This window comes from Tiliqua scincoides, chromosome 2, assembly GCF_035046505.1.
Source record: "Tiliqua scincoides isolate rTilSci1 chromosome 2, rTilSci1.hap2, whole genome shotgun sequence".
Taxonomy (NCBI): domain Eukaryota; kingdom Metazoa; phylum Chordata; class Lepidosauria; order Squamata; family Scincidae; genus Tiliqua; species Tiliqua scincoides.
This window is the reverse complement of record NC_089822.1, coordinates 91634323-91654004: the sequence shown is the minus strand read 5'-3', so window position 1 is coordinate 91654004 and position 19682 is coordinate 91634323. Positions and strand designations below refer to the sequence as shown.

At 41.4% G+C, this 19682-nt stretch overlaps 1 protein-coding gene across 2 annotated transcripts in view; it reads left to right on the top strand.

Annotated features, from left to right (window-relative positions):
* The window catches only part of ZNF462 (zinc finger protein 462), a 147247-nt gene that overhangs the window by 101612 nt on the left and 25953 nt on the right, over positions 1-19682 (top strand). For both annotated transcript variants that reach the window (XM_066616079.1, XM_066616078.1), the window contains exon 7: positions 1887-2078. In XM_066616079.1, coding sequence (XP_066472176.1) covers positions 1887-2078 — 192 coding nt within the window. The remainder of the gene's footprint in view (positions 1-1886; positions 2079-19682) is intronic.

Sequence of the window (19682 nt, the reverse complement as noted above, 5' to 3'; positions counted from 1 at the left end):
CATGTTGGTGAGAACAGGTTTCCTTCAGTGTAGAAGTTGAATTTTGTATGGCAGCTTTACCCAGTATAAAGAACTGCCCACAATAAGCATGTAATGTGTGACAAGAATTCCACTGTTCAATCTTAAAGTGAGATAAGGTTTTACCAGTTACTATCTCTTACATATGCAGTGTCACATCCCATGGCTAGATGCTTTTCCCTTGCATATCATGATTGCTTCCACACAGACTTCAAGTGCAGTCTTTACAACTCTATGACTTTTGCCAGAATTTCTGATGGCATGCCTTTCTTCTGTCTTTTGGCTTCTGTAGCAGTTTTCATCTGGCTTTGCAGTCTCCATGGTTCATGGTGTTCTCAAGAGCTCTCCTTTATAATAACCCACTCTGAGCCAGTTGCTGGTTATTACAGATAATTCATAGGCCACTATTTTTGTCCACTGGCCCATAGGTCTGTCTGGCTAGTAGTTTCATGTTGAGGAAAGTGGCCCTTGGCTAAAGTCAGGGGTATAGTCATCCATTAGGCTGACTAGGCTGAAGCCTAGGGACCGTACAGGGACAAAACGGGTATCATTGTACCCGTTCTGATGTTGGGGCACAAAACCTTAGTTGGGTCCCAACGCTCACGGCAGATGGCTGCTAGCAGTCCACCCCAGTTACAGGGAGCCAAACCACAGCAATGCAAAGCACTTGCAAGGGCCCGGCCTGCAGCACTGGGGGCAGTTGACAAGCCCTGCTTCCAGCAGCAGGTGGACTGGACGTCACAGGTCCAAACATGTTCAGTACACTGGGGACAAGCGCCACCTGCACACTGGGCTGCCTGCCAGCACAGCTCTCAGAGGCAGGTGTTGCAGTGTCCCCGCTTGACCAGGGCTCCCCATAGCACCACCCAGATTGATGGCACAAGCTGCTTGCTGGCACACCCCTTCCTTCCTGGCCAACCAGGGCTCCCTGCAGCACCAGCCTAGGAGCCCGGCCCAGTCCTAGTGGCCAGACCATGGTTAATACAGCTCTGGCTAGAGCACGATATTCGAGACTCTCATGGTAAGAAGTGCTGCCAAACAGAATGCCACTGCACGGAGATCAGTTGTGCAAGGGATTTCTGTTGAACTGTTTGACATTCTTGCTTTCAAGAATATCCCCTAGTCAAGGTCCTTGAGCCCCCCCCCCCCCACATTTCACATCAGAATTGCTTAAGGCTGCCTATAGCTCCTCACCACTGAATCACTGATAAACTGAATCTCTCTTGGGCAAGAATCCCATCATTGGCCATGTTAATGGATACCGTTACCCATTAAGGGACATTTTATAAGAACAATATGCTTGTGGTGGCCAGTTGGTGTCTCTCTTCTTGAATCTTGCAAGTGGAGCAGGAATTTTGTTCTCATAAATAAATTCTGCCATTCTGTAGCTGCTGTCACAGACCCATTCTTGTGATTCCCATGCTCCCCCAGGACTGGCGTTGTGTTTAGGGAGACATGGGAAGTGGGAGAGTTTCCATGCTCCTTCACATACCCGTTTTCTTCCCTTTCCGGATTCCCTCCACCATGGAGGGAAAGGAGACAGTCATCTCATTATGGCTTTCGGGTGGCATGCAAAACGGGCAGCTTCTGCTTGTGATGAATGAGTCAACTCATCAATTCATCATGTGCAAGGGATCACTATCATGAGCCAAAGAGGATGGTGGCAGATGTATGCATTGAACCTGTGTCCAATAGAAATAGGACAGTTTTTTTAGGACCACCCTGAGGAGGAAACAATTGGATTCTCACTGCTGAGTTCGATAGGAGGAGAAAGATACTTCCCCCCCACCCATCCCTCTTCTCCTTTCCTACGTTTTTCTCCTCTCATCTTGTGAGCTGATGACTTGCCTGTTATTTCGCTCACCCAGGTGAACATGCCTACAAATGCTCCTCCTGCTCATTTTCCACCATGACAATCAGCCAGCTGAAAGAGCATTCCCTGAAAGTGCATGGGAAGGCACTGACTCTACCAAGACCGCGCATTATCAGCCTTGTAACCTCGCATGCTCAACATGCCTCCAAGAACCCCGCTACTGCTGAAGAAGTGGAAGACTCTAATGGTAAGAGGTGCTTTCCCCAAAAAATAAAGAATTGGAAAGAGAAATCAAATTGACTTCTTTAATTTTTTTAAGGCAGCTTCATCAAGCTTTGCATTTTGCAGAGGGGGGGGATACATTTTCAAATTAGCAAATCGCAATCAAAATTGATGTTAATGAACTGCAGAAGAGCTATGCTAAATCACTCTCCAGCCCTATAACTGGCATTTAAAGTATTTTGTTTTGTCTGCATTTCTCAGGGTGAGTGTCTCAGGGTCCTATGTTATAATCGACTGCTTTAGAATGAAAGAAGCAAAAGTATATTGCAAGTGCTGCCCAGCTGAGGATCACAGGGCGAACATAGGTGTTATAGGAACAAGCCTGAAATTTTGTTCATTTTCGGCTGTAACCAATAGTATGGCAATTCTTAGTAGTACAGTATTGCAAAAATATGTTTTCCTCCAAATGTACGCGAGGCCATTTGGAGCCAGTTCCAATCAGTGCCCATCAGTAAAATATAGTAAGGGATGGACCGTGGGATCACCTCCCCACCGCCCATCCCTTCTCTTGCAAATTCAGCATGAACCTAAACCATTAAGGAAGGGTTAAAGGTAAATTTGCACCAGCCTTAATCATGATTACACTTAGTTTTCCATCTTAGCCAGAACGTGAAATCAACTTTTGAAAATCCCTGCTTGAGAAGGAACTTGTTTTTATCAACCATGGTTAAGATCTGTATCAACATAATCTTTAATTTTGTAGCCTAGTCCCAACCTTTAACAGTGGTAAAGGAACATCCTGTATAATGTCCACATTGGCTGTCTGATATTTTGTATGAAATGTGAAGGTGAAATGTGGCACCTGTGCGGAAAGCGTTCTGAGAGTTATGGTAACTTTGGTTCTTCAGAATATTTGCAGTCTGGTTGAGGCATTTCGTTTGTAACAGTTACGTGTTTCTGGATCTCAGCAGTAGAAAATCACGAGTTCTGTTGATTATTCTTGCAGCATTATGAGGTGGTGTCCATATATAGGGTGGAATAGATTGCAGATGATATAATGTAGGTCAGATTGTGTAATCCTCTTGGTCTTGGCTGACCTTACGAATCTATGAACTGTCATCTTCGTACAAGGTGGTAAGCACCCAATGTACACTTCTTAAGGCATTAGCTTATGCTATACCCTTTGACCATTCTTCCGCAAGCAAAGGTTTTAGCCCATGGGTGGGGAACCACTGACAGCTTGCTTTCAGGTTGATCTTTCTAGAGAAGCTAAAGAATACATAAGGAAGCTAAGCTGTGATTCCAGTTATCTGTGGATGTTTCAGTTTCCGGTTTGGTGTTATTAGATCCCTCTACCACAATGAAATCTTGTCTTGGAACCAGCTCCTGCTATAGTGAGCCCTTAGGAATAATAGTTATTCCTAAACAAAAGTGAGATAAAGGAAGCTAATCTTCTGAGGCACACTGTTGCTTGTTCTAGTACTGGTGTTAATAGTCCATGAGAGGTCCTCTGTGATGTAAATATCTAGGAATTTGAAACTAGCAACCCTCTCCACCTCCTCACCATTTATGTATAATGGTGTGTGTACATCCCTCCTTTTCCGGAAGTCAATTATAAGTTCTTTAGGTTTTTTTGATGTTGTGAGAGATTATTTTCTTTGCACCACAATCACAACTCCTGTGCCTCCTTCCTATAAGCAGGCTCATCGTTCCCGCTAACAAGCCCCACCACTGTAGTATCGTCTGCAAATTTTATAATTTCATTGGTGTTATGTGATGGGGTACAATCATGTGTATACAGGGAATAGAGGAAGGGGCTCAGCACACAGCCTTGGGGAGCTCCTGTATTTAATATCAGAGTGGAAGAATGATAAGAGCCCATCCTAACTGACTGTGGCCTATTTGTCAAAAAGTCCTTTATCCACAGACAAATGTCTTGCTGTATGACCAAACTAGTCATTTTAAAAAACAGCCTGCTAGGTAGAATGGTGTTAAAAGAAGAACTATAATCCACAAATAATAGGTATTTACATCACTGAGGACCTCTCATTGACTATTAACACTAGCATGTTGATTAAAAAGGCACAAAAGCAGTTATATTTTCTGAGGAAGCTTGGGAGGTTAAATTTGTCACAGCAGCTGCTTGTGCCTTACTATCGTTGCACCAGTGAGAGTGTCCTAACCTATGATATCTTGTTGTGGTACGGAAATTGCTCTGCAGGAGACAAAAAAGCTCTGCAGAGAATTATTAAGATCTCACAACACATGATCAACCTTCATCTACCAGCTTTGGAGGACATCTATACATCTCGCTATCTGCAGAAGTCACATAGTATTCCAAGAGACCCCTTCCATCCGGCTCATAAGTTCTTTGAACTGTTGCCTTCTGGTAGACGGTACAGAACTATTAGAGCACGCACCACACGATTCCTGAACAGTTTTTATCCCACAGCCATAATTACGTTGAATAAGGCGATATAGTTGTTACCATGCTCCTGGGCATTATGGTCTGTTATACTGTTTTTATATTATGATGCATGTCGTATAGAATGTGTGGGTGAGTGTAGAGTGTGATTGTCAGAATTGTAGTATATATTTATGCTTGTATCTCAAAGGTGCATAAATTTCATTGTGCTGTAGCACAATGACAATAAAGTTACTACTACTACTACTACTACTACTACTACTACTACTACTACTACTACTACTACTACTACTGAGCAATTTGGGGTGGTGGTGTCCTGTTTTGTAATTGTGATTTAACAGAGTTTGTGTTTTTTATTGCAAGCATTGTGAGCACTTCTTAAGGGCTTTGGAGACTGGTTAATTTGAATACTTGCTGTTAGTTGGCACACAGCAAACCCACTTTTGATACTGAGTATACATTCAATGAGAAGCCACAACCAGTTGCAACTCACTGACAAGTGTTCTCGTATGGTGCATGTCTGTGACATTCACACTTTATATTTTAGATGTACCCTTAACATATATTACAGGGCTTCCAAAAAGCAGGGTGTGTAAAGCAGCCCTGAGGTAGGATTTTCTTTTTATGTTTAATTGTGGGGGTGGGGAGGTTCCTTTCTTTTTCAAATGTGTTTTCTCTGTGGCTGCTTCCTAACAATATGCAGCCAGCACACATCTTATCAGGATGACTCTGTTAGCCAGGCCAGCTTCAGAGATAGAGCAAATGTGTTGCAAATATTCATTCACCCTTTACTAATAGGTTTATTAATCAAATTATTTTTGACAATTATGGAAGCAACCTACTAAAGAGGCTGTCAGGTTGCAGGTGTTGAAATAATCAAATTGACATTCTCAGCATCACTTGATAAAGGAAGGACTCCCTCCAATAATTTTCTGGCTTTTATGGCAGTGGCCATAGTCTTTGTTAATTTGGTCTGTGGTAGTGACTCGATTTGCTTTTCAGTGTCTAGAAGGGAGTAACAGAGCCACATGACTCTGGCTTGTGTTTAAATTGCACTCTGCTGGTCATGCATCAGGAATAGATAAGATATTGCTTAAAAAATACACTGAGAGCGGAAGATACAGGTGAGATTTTATGTCCAGCTGCAGGAAATATAAAGTGTGGCATCGGAGCAATATGCATTTGGGAGGCTCTCTACTGTTTTAGTGTGTGTAAGCAACCTATATTTGAGGACAAGCTGTGATCTAGTTAATTTGCTGATGGTACAGAATTGGCTCAGAATGAGAGCAAGTGGTGAGCATGAGTAGGGATGCCATCAAATGGACTTGGTATGTTTTTTTCATGAATGGGAACTATGTGGCTGAAATGTTGGGCTATTAAATGGTAATGAACAGTGTTAATCAAGGAGATTGTGTTGTTTGTGCACTATAGGCCACCTAAGTCAATGCACGTGCTATCAGGAATGAATAATATTTCTTTATTAGGATAGCTAGGCATCTCTTTTGCCATATGGCACTCAAGGCTACTTATAAAAAAAAATAATTAAAGCACTTTCAAGACTCACTGATTTCTGCAATTGGAGGGCTGAGCACATCTGTAATTTTCCCCTGCTGAAATCAACAGGACTTGCAACTGCTTAATTTTGGCAACATCATTCTCATTGTATTAGTTCTACAATTAATTATATAATGATGCAAAAAAAAAAAAAACTTTTACCATTCCTCTGTCACTTTCACTTTCTCTGCCGTGGTCTTTTGGGCTGCCTTCAGACTTCAAAGCAAACAAGTGGCTGGTTTAAAAAATATATATATCAAGTCTTCCTGTTCAGCAGGGATTTCAGTTTCTGTCAGTAACTGCCCTCCCTCCATCCTCCACTGGCTGCATGGCAAACTAAGGGATACTTTCAAAAGCTGTTTGTTATACTGGATGGAGAAGACCCACTGTTCAAGGGCAAAGTCGAACATGCGGTTTGGTATGCCCAGATTGTTGGACACACTTAAAGCAGTTTTTATAATTTTGACTAAAATGTTCTCTATTTTGCTAACCGGTGATGTCAATTGCCATTCAGTACTTCCTTGGACTTAATTTCTGTACAAAATATACATCAGCACATTTAACAAAATTCTTAATAATTTTAACAAGTTGCGCTGGGGGAAAAATAATGCCATAGTGTTAAAATGATAAGGTTTAAAATATTGTGCCAAAAACTGAAAATATGCAACATTGAGAGCTCAAAAATAACAAAACATTCAATTTAAACAACAATAAAGAAATATGCTAGCTGCACCAACATAAAATCTTTCACAGCTAACAATCTCAGTTAGTGAATGGGACTTCTGTTTTCTAAAAAAAAATAAACGCAAAGACAGATAATCAAGAATAGAGAACTGATACCCATTAAGAATAGCCATGAAAGCAAATATTTAAGCAAAAGTTCCTGTTCCACAAACTTCTGCCATTCAAATTCATACTTTAATGCATTTGGGAAAACTTGTCAAGGAGGTTCTTAATGTTTCCTTTTTTGATTTATGACTACATAAATCCTAGGAGACAGAATGTGCTGAGATTATATCATCTTCTTAATGTAGGTCCAACATGACAGCAATGTTCTGATTTACAGTTTCTTATTTGGTGGTTACTTTAATATAAACAACATACTTTGCAATCTTCCAGTGTGTATTACTAGGTTAACTTTGCAATTTATTATTTTTATGTATTTGATTTATGAACTGCAAAGTTCCAAATTACATGAATAATTTTAAACCTGTAGAAGTTCATACAAGATCTCAGAGTACATACTTCAGAGCTGTAAAGAGAAATATATATTTGGATTTGTATTAATAAATTTGAGTGTCCTTGCTGCTATTTTTTTAAATAGTAAAAAAATCTTTTAAAAAAACATTGGTTTCAGAGAGAAAATTCCATTACAATTAACCTGCTAGGAATATGTATATAAATGAATTTATAGATACCAAGCCCTATGCATATGCATTTCAAATGTACAGACATGTATTTTTGGTTTCAAATGGTAATAGACAGAATTGCTATATTTAAAATGAAAACTGTTACACACTTATTAGGTAGTAAATCCCATTAAAGTTGATGGAACCTCTGAGTATAGGATTGCACTGTTATAGTGATGAAACAGTGGGTTTTGGTAAAATGTGGAATTATTTGAATTTTACTGGATTCTTGTTGAGATTCTGTTAAGCATTAATCTCTGAAGGCTGTTGAAAATAAAAAAAAGACCCCAGATACAGTATTTTCCAAAGACTGGTCTGTTTTTCTACTCCAAGCCTATGATTAACATGTGCACAAACCACATGCATTTGTAAAGCTAGGTTCTCAAAGACTAGGGCTTTTCAACCTTTTGTTTTTGCAACTACCACCTCACCAAGAACCCCAACATGATCACTGTGCCACTGGGTCAAAGTACCATGTGACTTGCTATTACCACTGGTTGAAAAGCATCAACCTAGAGATAATTCCATTTAGCAGCATTCACTCTCTCCTGCATGCTAGTCTTCATGTTAAACTATTTTTGCCCAACTTGCATATACGCAGCAGGGATCAAATGTGTACACCTGTGGGCCAGGCAGAGATGGGTTAAACTTGTCTTAAAACATCTAAGACATCAACTCTCCCCTCCCAACTACTTTTTAAAAATGTTTAACCAGTGTTTTTGGGACAGTGTAGGATGCTGTTCTTGAAAGAGAAACCCTTGGGGGGGGGGAGCAGGTGTGTTTATAGAGGATGCATTCCTTTCTGGATGTTGCTTCCTTTGTGTCCCACTTGGTTTTGTTTGGTCAGTGTTAAAGCCGACTGTGCTCAAATAGTTGACCATTTCATGTAGGTTGCTGTTTAGGAACGTTTAGCAGAATTATTGAACTGGTTTATGTCAAAATGGGGGTCCAGGAAGAGGCAGAAGTTGGCTTCAGTAGCATTTGTGGATTAGCTTCCTACCTGCACAGGATTGGACACACATTTGAAACCTACCGCTCACTGAAACATTGCTGGCATCGCTTAAAGACACAGTGAGGTAAAGGGCACTTTGTAGCAATGTGCCACTGATGCTGATTGCTGTGCCACCAAAAAAATCCCTCATCCCCTCTCTGCAGGCTGTTGTTCTCCTGGTAAGGTCTGGAACTTCCCTTCACAATTGTGCTCAGAAATTTTTTCCACACAGGGTTGTGGAATCCATAATCACACTGACATTGAGGTGCTTAAAAAAAGAAAGAAAGAAAGAAACAGTAACCTTCTGTTTAGACAGCAGGAAATGACCTCTCTGTTCCTATTTCAGAGCCTCTGTGCTTGCTATCAAGTTCTCACAGAAGGTTTCTAGTTTCTTGCCATCCAGTCTGCTGTGCTAATGTCATTTTAGAGGAGTAAGACATACTCTCTCTCTCTCTCTCTCTCTCTGAGAGAGAGAGAGAGAGAGAGAGATAGCATGAGCATTACAATGTACTTCCCACCTATTCCTGGAGTTTGGTGATGAGGGCCCTCTTGTTCTGCATGTGCCAAGAAAAATATTTGTCCACTCTGTATGCAAGCATTGTGCCACTAATGTTCAAAACAGAAGCTTTCTTTTTGTTCACATTTTCAGAGAATTTGTTTCAAGTTTTCTTCACAGTGTTATTTTTATTTCCTGAAGAGCACCTGAGAAGAGGAAAAGCCAGCAGATGGCAATAAAAATAAAATTAGCCAAAAGGCCTGGAATATAGTTTAGTCATTAATATGAACACTCAGTGCCATATATTCTATCCCTTTCTAGAAATTTGAGGCCCGTTGCTATTGGGAGACACTGTATCATGAAGGGCTGAAATGAGATGCCTACTGTGACTCATTGGCTCTGGACTCAGGACTCTGGATTCTGTTCTGCAGAGCTCCATTTTTTCTTTGTCTAGTTTTCTACAGGAGCCCCATTCCCTCATTTTGTGCATGTTGGCCATTTACAGCCAAGGCCTGTAGAATCTTAGAGATATAAATAAAATGTATTATAGACTTTATAGCTCTATGGTAGAATGGAAAGCAATCAAAATATGTGCTTAAAAAGTGCATGTGAGTTTATGGATTCAAGTACATTTTAATATAAAATTGCATACATGTAAGCCTACAAGTAAACAAACAAAATGTGTAGATTATCTTTAACAAGTAAATAGTTACAAAACCACTTGTTTTAGTGAGTGTGAAATAATTTAGTAAAAATATTAATTTTATTATTTGTTTAGAAGAAAATTCAATATGTCCATTGCTATGTGGTGTTGTGTGCATTTGACATCACTAGATTACCCTAGTGTGGGAAGAGGGCTAAGGTACAGGGCCCAATGGGAAAAAGTGGTCCCATTGGCTTAAAGTCAGCCCTGCCTCCCACCTCCATCAAGAACCTCCAAAGACCCCAAAGCTGTTTTGGGGGGTAGCTGTAGTAAAAGAAATGTGTCATTATACATAGCAAACAAACCTAGAACTACATTTTTGGAATATCTTTGGTCTGAGTTTTCTATGATGAGTGCACTGTCTGGTTTGCATCATTTGCAGGCAACACAGCTTCCAATATAACACACACACAAAATTCTCATAAAACCACTTTAAAAATACAAGAGTTCACCAATTCATAAAAATTGTAAATGTTCTCAACATAGTGGTAACACATTTCAGTACACATAACCACAAAGGCTTGGCAAAGTATAATATTCAGCAACCAGTTGGAAACATCAAGTGAACACGCTTGTTAGATCTCTCTGGAGACAGTCATACAGCACTAGTGCCAATGCCGAATAGCTCTATTCTTGAGAAATGACACTCTTTGACAGTGCTGGCTCATGAATAAGTAGATTTCCAAAAGATTTCTAAGGGGAGGTATTAGGGAGGAGATGGTCCTTAAGGCCATGATTTTCAGCCTTTTTCTTCTCATGCCACATAGACATGGTGCTAAAATTGTCAAGGCACACCATCAGTTTTCTGACAATTGAAAGACACCACACTGCCGGCTGGGGAGCTCACATACCCCAGTGGCCTTACTAATATGTGACCTTCCCCCAAACTCCCACAGCACATTTGCAGACCATTTGCAGCACACCCATGGCACAGTGGTTGAAAATCATTGGCTTAATGTGTGATTCCCAAACTTTTTTTGACTGGCAGCTTTCTTGACCTACTGGGCCATTGGCCATGGTTCTCCATTGGGGCTACAATCCTATTGACGGGGTGGGTTGTATAGGGGAATGAGTTTTTTTGCAAGGATTCTGCAGCTTTCCTGGCTGGTTCCCGTGGCTCCCTGTGAAGCCACAGCTCACACTGCCTTAAGGTATCCTGGATCCAGGCTATTTATTTTAGAGCATTCACAGCCCAAAGCAGCACCTTGAATTCAGGCCAGAAACAAACTGGCAACCAGTGAAGATTGTAAAGAATCAAAGCTACCTGTGACTGACGGCTGGTTTCAGATAAAAGTTGAACTGCAGTTTTTCAGGACTACTTGAGGGTTCCAAACTGTCCTCAAGGTCAGTCCAATATATCGTATATAACAGTGGCCTTGCTATGGCATTATCAGAACATGCAGAAGAGTAGCATCTCTCTTGCATGTGCCTGTACCACATTTGTCATATGATTTGCATCCTATGCTTCATTGAAATCCATTACACACCCTCCATCTTTGTCCTTCTCTTTGCCCAACCTCACCTGCTCTGCTGCCTTTGAAGGCTACCTCAAGCCATGTCCCCTACCCTCTAGCCTAGAGGTCTCCAAACTTTTTGGCCAGAGGGCCGCATCAAATATCTGGCGTGGTGTGGAGGGCTGGAAAAAAATTTAAGTATAAGATTTAAATAAATAAATTAGAGATGGAACTTAGATGAGTGAATAAATGAATGGGCTCATTCATTCAATCTCTCTGGCCCTCAGAACACCCTCCAGACACAATCAGAACACAGTTCTGGTCATATTCAGTTGAGTGGGCCAGAGGCTTTGAGGGGACAAGAGGTTGGCCAGAAAGAGGCTTGCTGCAGGCTGTGCTAAGGCCCCTGCTTTAGCCAATCACAATCGGCTGCAGTCAGCCTTGGCTAGGAGCAGGTGCCATCCAATGACATCATTCTACTCATGACACGGGGTAGCATTCCCATGCTGCTGCAGGTAGCATCTGTGGGGCATGTGCTGCTTTAACAGCCAAAATAATATCCAGATCATATTTTATTTAGAAATGGAAGACTGACGAAACAATAAGAGGAGTCCAGTCTAGAAGCTGATGTCCTCCTAAATGACTTTGCTTTTATAAATGCAACATTTTCCCGTTGGAAAGCAACAGTCAGCCAAGAGTGATAGGAAGAGAAAAACATAAGAAAACGTGCAGTGAAAGTAAAGCATTTTCTAAAGACCCATTCATTGTAAGGGGGGATAGAAGCGCATTCTTATGGTGCAATACTAGGTCATCCTTGGGCTGGTGCAAGTTCCTTGCACCGGCCCGGGAGTGTCACAAATGTGCCATACAGCATACTTGAGAGTCAGGGAGATTGGCACAAGGACGCACCAGCCTCTTCACACTGCTTCCTGGATTTCGGCCAGTGAGTTGCACCAGTTGAGGGCAGCTGGCACAGGGGGCTGCAGACGGTGCGGGAGGGCAGAACAAAGGCATCCTGGGAAGGGGGGAGGGTGGGCAATCGGCTGGTAGGAGGACCAGTCCCAGTCCCAGGAGGGGGGTGGTACCAGGATCTGCCACTTAGGCCTAACTCCCCTTCTGAGCAGCTGGGCCTTACACCGGGCCACTCGGATCTGCCCCACTTCTTTAGGTGGTGCAGCCCCATAGGGCAGCTGCCTCACAACACAGGGTAAGAGGATAGAATTCCTTTTACTCTGAGTTGTGCTGCAACCCAGCCCAGCCATGCTCTGAATGCAGCACAGGCCAGGTGGCCTGCCTGCTCCAGGGCATGTTAGGATTGGGCTGTAAGTTTCTCATTGTCACCTTTACAGTGCTTAACATTTTGGCTGAAGTGTACTGTAACTCCCAGAGCACAAAGTCAAACCACAGAAATGTTTTTCCTCATTGTATTTATGTTCTGAATGCTTCAGTGGGTGGGTGGGTGTTCTAGTTAATTCACAGTCTTATCTTTGAAAAGAAACCCTTCTCATTAGTATCTCTCTATTGCTCTTATGAAGATGTGGTGTAGAGATGTGGCAGCTAATTGCACATTTCCAAATGTCTCTGTTGTGGAGAATTGCATCCCCTTTTAAACATTAAAATGCAAGCAAGCCTTTTATAGTAAATCAAAGATTAAATTGGCAGAATCACTTTGGTTTCCAGGTGCTTTTCTCTTTCCAATAGGTGCATATAGATAGCACTGATATTTCTCTGTAATTTATGATCCACCACATTGTAACCCTTTATGGGATTTTTTTTTTCCATCTAGAGAATAATCAATGGCAAATTTTATTTTTAAAGACTTCAGACAGAGCAGTATGGGGCCAGGTGCCTTCCAAATTCATTTTAACTTTCTTTGGATTACGTTCATTTCCCTTCTAAGCGAATTTGACACTTGTGCAAGAAGTTGTATAGCATTGCCCTCCCTCTCATCCATTCAGACCTGTACATGTACATAATTCAAAGGGGGAGAAAGATTAAAAAGTTTCAAAGGAATATAGATAACATCTTTCCAACCTTTTTCTGAAAAGCTAACAGTTTTATAGTCCGAATATTCTGGCTGCCCACTCTGCAGTTCTTTCTATATATCTATAATGTGTGCTTTCAATTTTTTTTTTAATGGCCAGAGTGATCAAAGGATTCCAAATTCAGTCTTGATAGACTGCTGTATAATTTCTTGGTAGGCATAAAAGGAAAGCTGAACACACATTCCTGAAAAATAGTTGTCTTGTCCTCAGCTCTCTGAACTTCTTTGACAAAGCTCCTATTCCCCCTTGTATTTTATGTCTGTCCCATGCTTTTTCCTTCATAGTGTTTAAAACTTTAAGGTCTGCATATGCTACTCATTGTCATGATCTTGCTTATTTGTGAACATAACTGAACTGCCCCTTGGGGTCCATGGCAAAGTTTTGCTTGTCCCATCTACTGCCTAGAGTGACCTTTTTAAAAAGTTGCTTATACAGGTTATAAGAACTTTACTGTTGAAGTCTTGCTTTATAACAACTCAGTTGTTATACAGCTTAGTTGTGGACAGCAAGCAAGGTACTGATGCTCTCAGAAGATATCTGCAATGGTTGAAAAGGGCAAACTAGTGTAGATTTACATCTCCCAGTCAGAGAACCCAAGCATGGTACTGGCAAGGCAGTCCCTGGAGACTGTCCTGAATGTTAGCAGATGGGAGCCCTCTGTCATTTTCAGTATTCAGAACAGTTGCTTTAAGAGTCTCATCTATGTGTTCAAGGGAAAATGTGACTTGAGCTTGTGTGTCCATACACTTTTTGTGCTCTGAGTGGAAGTGGGGCCACTGGTCTTCCTTCAGCCAAGAATGTCTTTCAGAACAATTCTGAGACTAGAATGATATCAAGGCGTAACCTTGCACGGACAGGCACATAGCAAAGAAAGAAACCACTCTTATTCTTCTTGTTTTAAGAAATATGGTGATCTAAGCAAAGAATGTCCAAGTGTTACGTGTCAATCCTAAAGCCTTTATTTTAAAAGGTAAGTTGCATTTTTCCCCTGGAAGTTATTTCCAGGGAAATGTGCTAAGACTTGAAATGTTAGCATGAAATGAAGAAATGAAATGTTATGATGTTAAAGCTGTGCAGCCAGAAAACTGCAGGTGTGGGTCAAGTTGGTGCAGTAACTTGCATCTTATGGATATGAAAATAGCCAAGCCATAGACTCAGAGGGCACCAAATGTATTTTTCAGTGCTTGGAATAAAACTTAGGTTGCAATCCTAACCAATTTTCCAGCACTGACATAAGGGCAATGCAACTCCGAGGTAAGGGAACAACATTACCTTACCTTGAGGAGGCCTCCATGACTGCCTCCCAACTGCAGGATGCAGCACATGCCCCAGTGGCACAGCTATGCCAGTGCTGGAAAGTTGGTTAGGATTGCGCCCTTGGTGGTATTGCACTGTCTTGTGCAATTGGGTCATCCACAGCTCAACTTTGTTTGGCTTTCAGTGCTGATCATGTCTACATAACCAAAGTCTAGGGATGTTTTTTGATACTTGGAACTGAACACACAGAGAGAACCAGGGGAATGGGAACTGAAATACTGTCTTCTCTCCCAGCCCTAGCCATGTGTCACACTAATAGAACACTGGTCTTGGTATGGCATTCTTCACTGAGCAGGAATTCCTTGCATATGCAGCAGGCCTGACGATGTGGGTTGGGCATAACTGAGAGTCACAAGTAATGCTCTGGAAGCAAAAAGAGGTTGAACACTATTAGAAGAAGCAGAAGTCTTTGCACTGTTATGTTGAAGTATCACCATTTTGCTTGGCATAAGCACACATGGTGGGGATAGGCCATGCTGACCTCAGGAGCTCAGGAATGATTTGAAGGCATGTATTGTATTTCAGTGGCTGAAGCTAAGCAAGTTCAGTTCTGTAGCTTCCTCAACTGGAAACCACCTGGAAACAATATGTAAGCTGGTTGGAGTCCTTCAAAGGAAAAAACGATTTGTATGGCTCCTAGCAGTTTCCAGGTAGCTCTCGGAGCCCTCAGTGCCACAGACCTCACACTGCACGCTTCATGTACTATCTTCTGAATGTACCTGCAGTGCAAGGAGACCCTCCCAAGAGCCTGCTTGTACATTACTCCACTGTACAAGTCAACATGACAGGTAAACAGGAATGAGCTGCTGGAGTCCACCATATTATAGTAGAGCTTGTACTGTGCCCATAGGAGAGAGTTAGACCTCTGTACGGTGAGTTACTGGACAGAACAAATGTTAATGAATCTTCAGCCCTTGTTCAGGTTCTTTGTGGAAAATGTAGTCATCAGCCAGGGACAAATTATAGCAGCATGCTTTATCAGATCTTCCTAAGTTCTCTGCTCCTTTCTGCCTTGGTTTTGCTTCTTATCTTCAGAATGCCTCACCCTCCCTCATATCTGTGCAGCATGAAGTGAGCAAATCTGTAGCGTTCTTGAACTCTGTTTCTTTACCTACCTACTTCCCACGCTGCTGCCACACATTTCTCATTGCTATTTAATGTGTCACTTTAGGGTGAAGATTTTCAAGCTGGGAGGTTGTGTGTGTGGGAAGAAAACAAGGGTGGGGTTCACGGCAAATGAGCTATGTGTTTCATTTGCTGGTGTGTGGAAGCGACTGAGGGCTGCGTTTTTCTGTCTTCTCTTTGTGGCTCTCTTCACAGTCAACTCAAGTCCAGCTATTTTCCTCATGTAGAGGCCAAATTCACATGCAGCGTTGTTCTTTGTGATCATGTGTCTGACTTTATGACGCTTGCAACTCAAGTCATATTTTTGCTGTTGGATTCATTGCAGTTTTTTTCCTGACAAAATTGCCCATAACCATTTTCACCATACATGCCAGGGCAAAAGTTTGATATCTTCAGATGTATTATTGTGGTTTATTCGGGGACTTAAGGTAATGCAACAAATCAGAGCCTTTTAGACTTTTTTGTACAATAATATCTTGGAAGTTGCGTGGTAGGAGTTTTCTGATGCCTGCTCTGGAAAATTGTAAACCAGGCTTTCAATGCCTCTTCTGGTTGGAGAAGAATCCACAGGATTTGTCAGCCTGCCGAATTATCACAGAGGTTTGCCATGCAGTTGTGACATCCAAACAGTCATCTGCCAAATACCTCTTGTCCTGTGTGTCTGGGGGGGGGGGGGAGGGGGGAGAGCTGGTGCCATTCTGATCAGGGAAAGCTCTGCCAGGAGAAGTAAACCAAGTTGCAGTCAGCAAGGTTTGTTTTGGCTGCTGTTGTTGGCTGCTCTAGCCCTGGCCTTTTTCAGATCCTGCCAGTCTTGTGTGCCAAGCTTCTTCCAAAAAATGTATACCAAACTGTATTACTTGCCCATCTTAGACAAATAGCACACACTCACACAAAGTATTCCTTGCCATGCTCCAAGCAAAGACTGTGAGCACAGTCTGTGAGGTGTGGGTGACACTTGTAGCTGAAAGTATCTGAATATAGAACTGTATGTATCAACAGAGAGGAAGATGCGGCTCATTATGGCCTGTGTGGCTCATTATGGCCTCATTATGGCAGAGAGAACTTTCTAAAAGCACCAGTCATAAAACTGTTGTCTATATTTTATTGTGACAATGAGCTGAACTCCTGACTCTGTAGGGTAAATCTGTTTTAGGAACTGGGGGCATGCTCAGCTCTTCTTGTATCTCTCCCTGTTACATTGGGCAGAATCCAAAAGAGAGGCACAATTAGTTGTTGAGAGCGAGATTGGTGTAATGGGCTTAGTCTTAGGGTTAAATTTTCTATCTGTGAAGTTCCATTCTCTCTCTCTTACCTACTTTTCAAGGCTGTAATAAGGCATACATGGGGAGGGTGAGGGGGACGATACTATGTCAACCTGAAACCCTCACAGGATGCAAATCTTCTGGCTTTGTACTAGTATCCTCCTCCTGCTGGTTGGCAACCTTCAGTCTCGAAAGACTATGGTATAAGCCTACAGCACCCAGTATTCCCAGGCGGTCTCCCATCCAAGTACTAACCAGGCCTGACCCTGCTTAGCTTTCCAGATCAGACAAGATTGGGCATGTGCAGGGTAACCCTCCATCCTGGTTAGTACTTGGATGGGAGACCGCCTGGGAATACTGGGTGCTGTAGGCTTATACCATAGTCTTTCAAGACTGAAGGTTACCAACCTCCTCCTGCTCCATATCTAGAGATGTTTGAAATTTTTTTATTTTAGAAGGCCCATTGTTTTCAGTAAGATTTAGGCTGTAATCCTATCTTACTCACCAGAGATAAACACCTCTATAACCACCTGGTTTTGTAACTAACAGAAGTATCAAAAGTAATCTTTTATCACGTGAGGAGTGAGAGTTTCTGCTGTTGGGGGTGAAAAGGTTTTGTCTAGATTTAAAAGAAAAACACTCAAGGTGGTGGACAGCACCAACATCAAGTAGTGAGATAATAAAAGCAGCAACAAATAATAAAACAGATTTAAAAATAATTAAAAGGGGAATGCAATTAGTCATACCTCAGAATGTGAGGTGCAAGGGAGTAGCAACAGGATACAGGTCTCTTCTTATCTGGTGTGCTCCCTGAAGCATCTGGTGGGCCACTGTGAGATATAGGAAGCTGGACTAGATGGGCCTATGGCCTGATACAGTGGGACTCCTATGTTCTTATAAAATCATGTAGAATCATTTAAAAACCTGGCAAAATGGAAGTGTGTTAACATTTAACCTCCTGTTTAAAAGTGGTAAGGGAGGTACCTTTAGATGTGGCAGATGTCTTGATGGTCCACGAGGCTTTGACAGTATCTTGAGTAGTGTACTTGGCTGTTTGGAGTCTACCAGTATTATCTGACTTTGCCATCCTTGCTGTTCTTTTTAAACAAAATCAAGGTTCTGTTTCCATCATTTTATTGTAACTTGACTTGCTTCCCTTTTGTTTTACCAAAGCAGTATTGTACCAGTACAGTTACTCCATACTCAAGGCTTGATCCAGAGTCAATTTGAGATAAATTGACTTTCTCGGATCCTTAAGAGGCCTTCGTATTTATCTGCAGCTCTTTCTGCCCTCTGGACCTGGACGTTTACCTTTAAATAATATGCAAAATATACCCAGGAACTTTGGTTCTGAGATGGAAAAATTTGAGGAAGAATTCTGGAAACTGTACTTGCTGAACTGGAGCTGATATTCAGCAATGGGGCTTCATTGCCACCCACTTATTCTGTGTTTACAAAACTGTTCTGGTATAAGCAAGTGCTAAACTTGAAAATGAGGCAGTGTATCAGAGAAGAGAGCTTACAGGCAATGGTTTGCTTGTGGTGGTACCAATTCATCTGCTGTCATTGTGTCATGGAAGCTAGCTTATAACTGTGGCATAGACTTTTTAAGAACTGCATTGGTGGCCCAAAGTTTAGGTGTTTTTTAAAAAGTTCATTAATGTTAAAACGTTTTAATGATATAGAAGAATGCATGTCAGGATATCTGAGATTGCAACAGAAGTTAGCTTTGGTGACTGGCTCAATGATCCAGCATTCATCATCTGCATTATGTGTTCGAAGAGCAGTGGCTAATAGACTGAGCCGCAAGCCAGAAATTTTTGTAGTTTTTATGTATACTCATTTAGCAGATAATTGTGGAAAAATTGCTCATTAAAGATTCTACACTGTCCCCTATCTTTTGATTGTGTCTATTAATTGGTTAGATATTTAGTATTAACTTTCCTTTTGGGAGTTAGGAGTAGTCCTCCAATGTATCCAGTGGATTATAATGTTCTTATTGCTTTTCCTTTAAAACAAAAACTAAGAATAATTTGTTGATAGGCTTATATTTGTCTGTCTTTATTTTTTCTTTGAGAAACCACTTACTGCCCAATCCTATTACAAGGATAAGATTTATTTTGTTATTTATTTATTTATTTGAGAGATTTATATCCCGCCATTCCCATGCCAAAGATTTCCAGCAGGAGCAGTTTTATGTCGGCCAAGCTGTAAATGACAAGGACTCCTGGTTCTGTTTGTCTCATGACAGCTTTATCAGCTTTCATTCTCCCTTTCAAAATTCAACCAGGACTATTCCTGCTTAGCATTCCTCTAGCAGCCTTCCACTCAACCACCAGACCACACCTGCTGCCATATTATGATAACTGCTGCAAAAGTGCTGTCAAGTGCTTTGCAGAGGGTTAGGACTTCCTTTTATTTTTCAGTATCATAACTTTGCCGTTTACTTCCATCTTTCCTGCTGATCACATCTCTGGCTTCTCACTTGAATGGCAGTTCATGTGTGCTGGAATTCTTTAGATTTCTGAGTGAATTTGAAAAAAATAATTTCAGTGACTGGATATTCCCTTCAGTGGGATCTGGACTCATTCAGATGTTTTCTTTGTAAACCTCAAGCACAGGATATCTTGATTTTCAGTTTATATATGCTCCATACCTTTATATTGTTATAACATTTTTTTGGATTTTCTCTTTGTGATGTGATGCAAGAATTTTAGGGTAGATTAAGTTTCCATCTCTGTTTAAAAAATTATATTCATGTGAGTTAAAGAGTTTTCACCAGGATGTGAATAGATATGGCTATATTTATGTTCAGTGAAGTCATAATCTAGGTAACATAAAATTATGG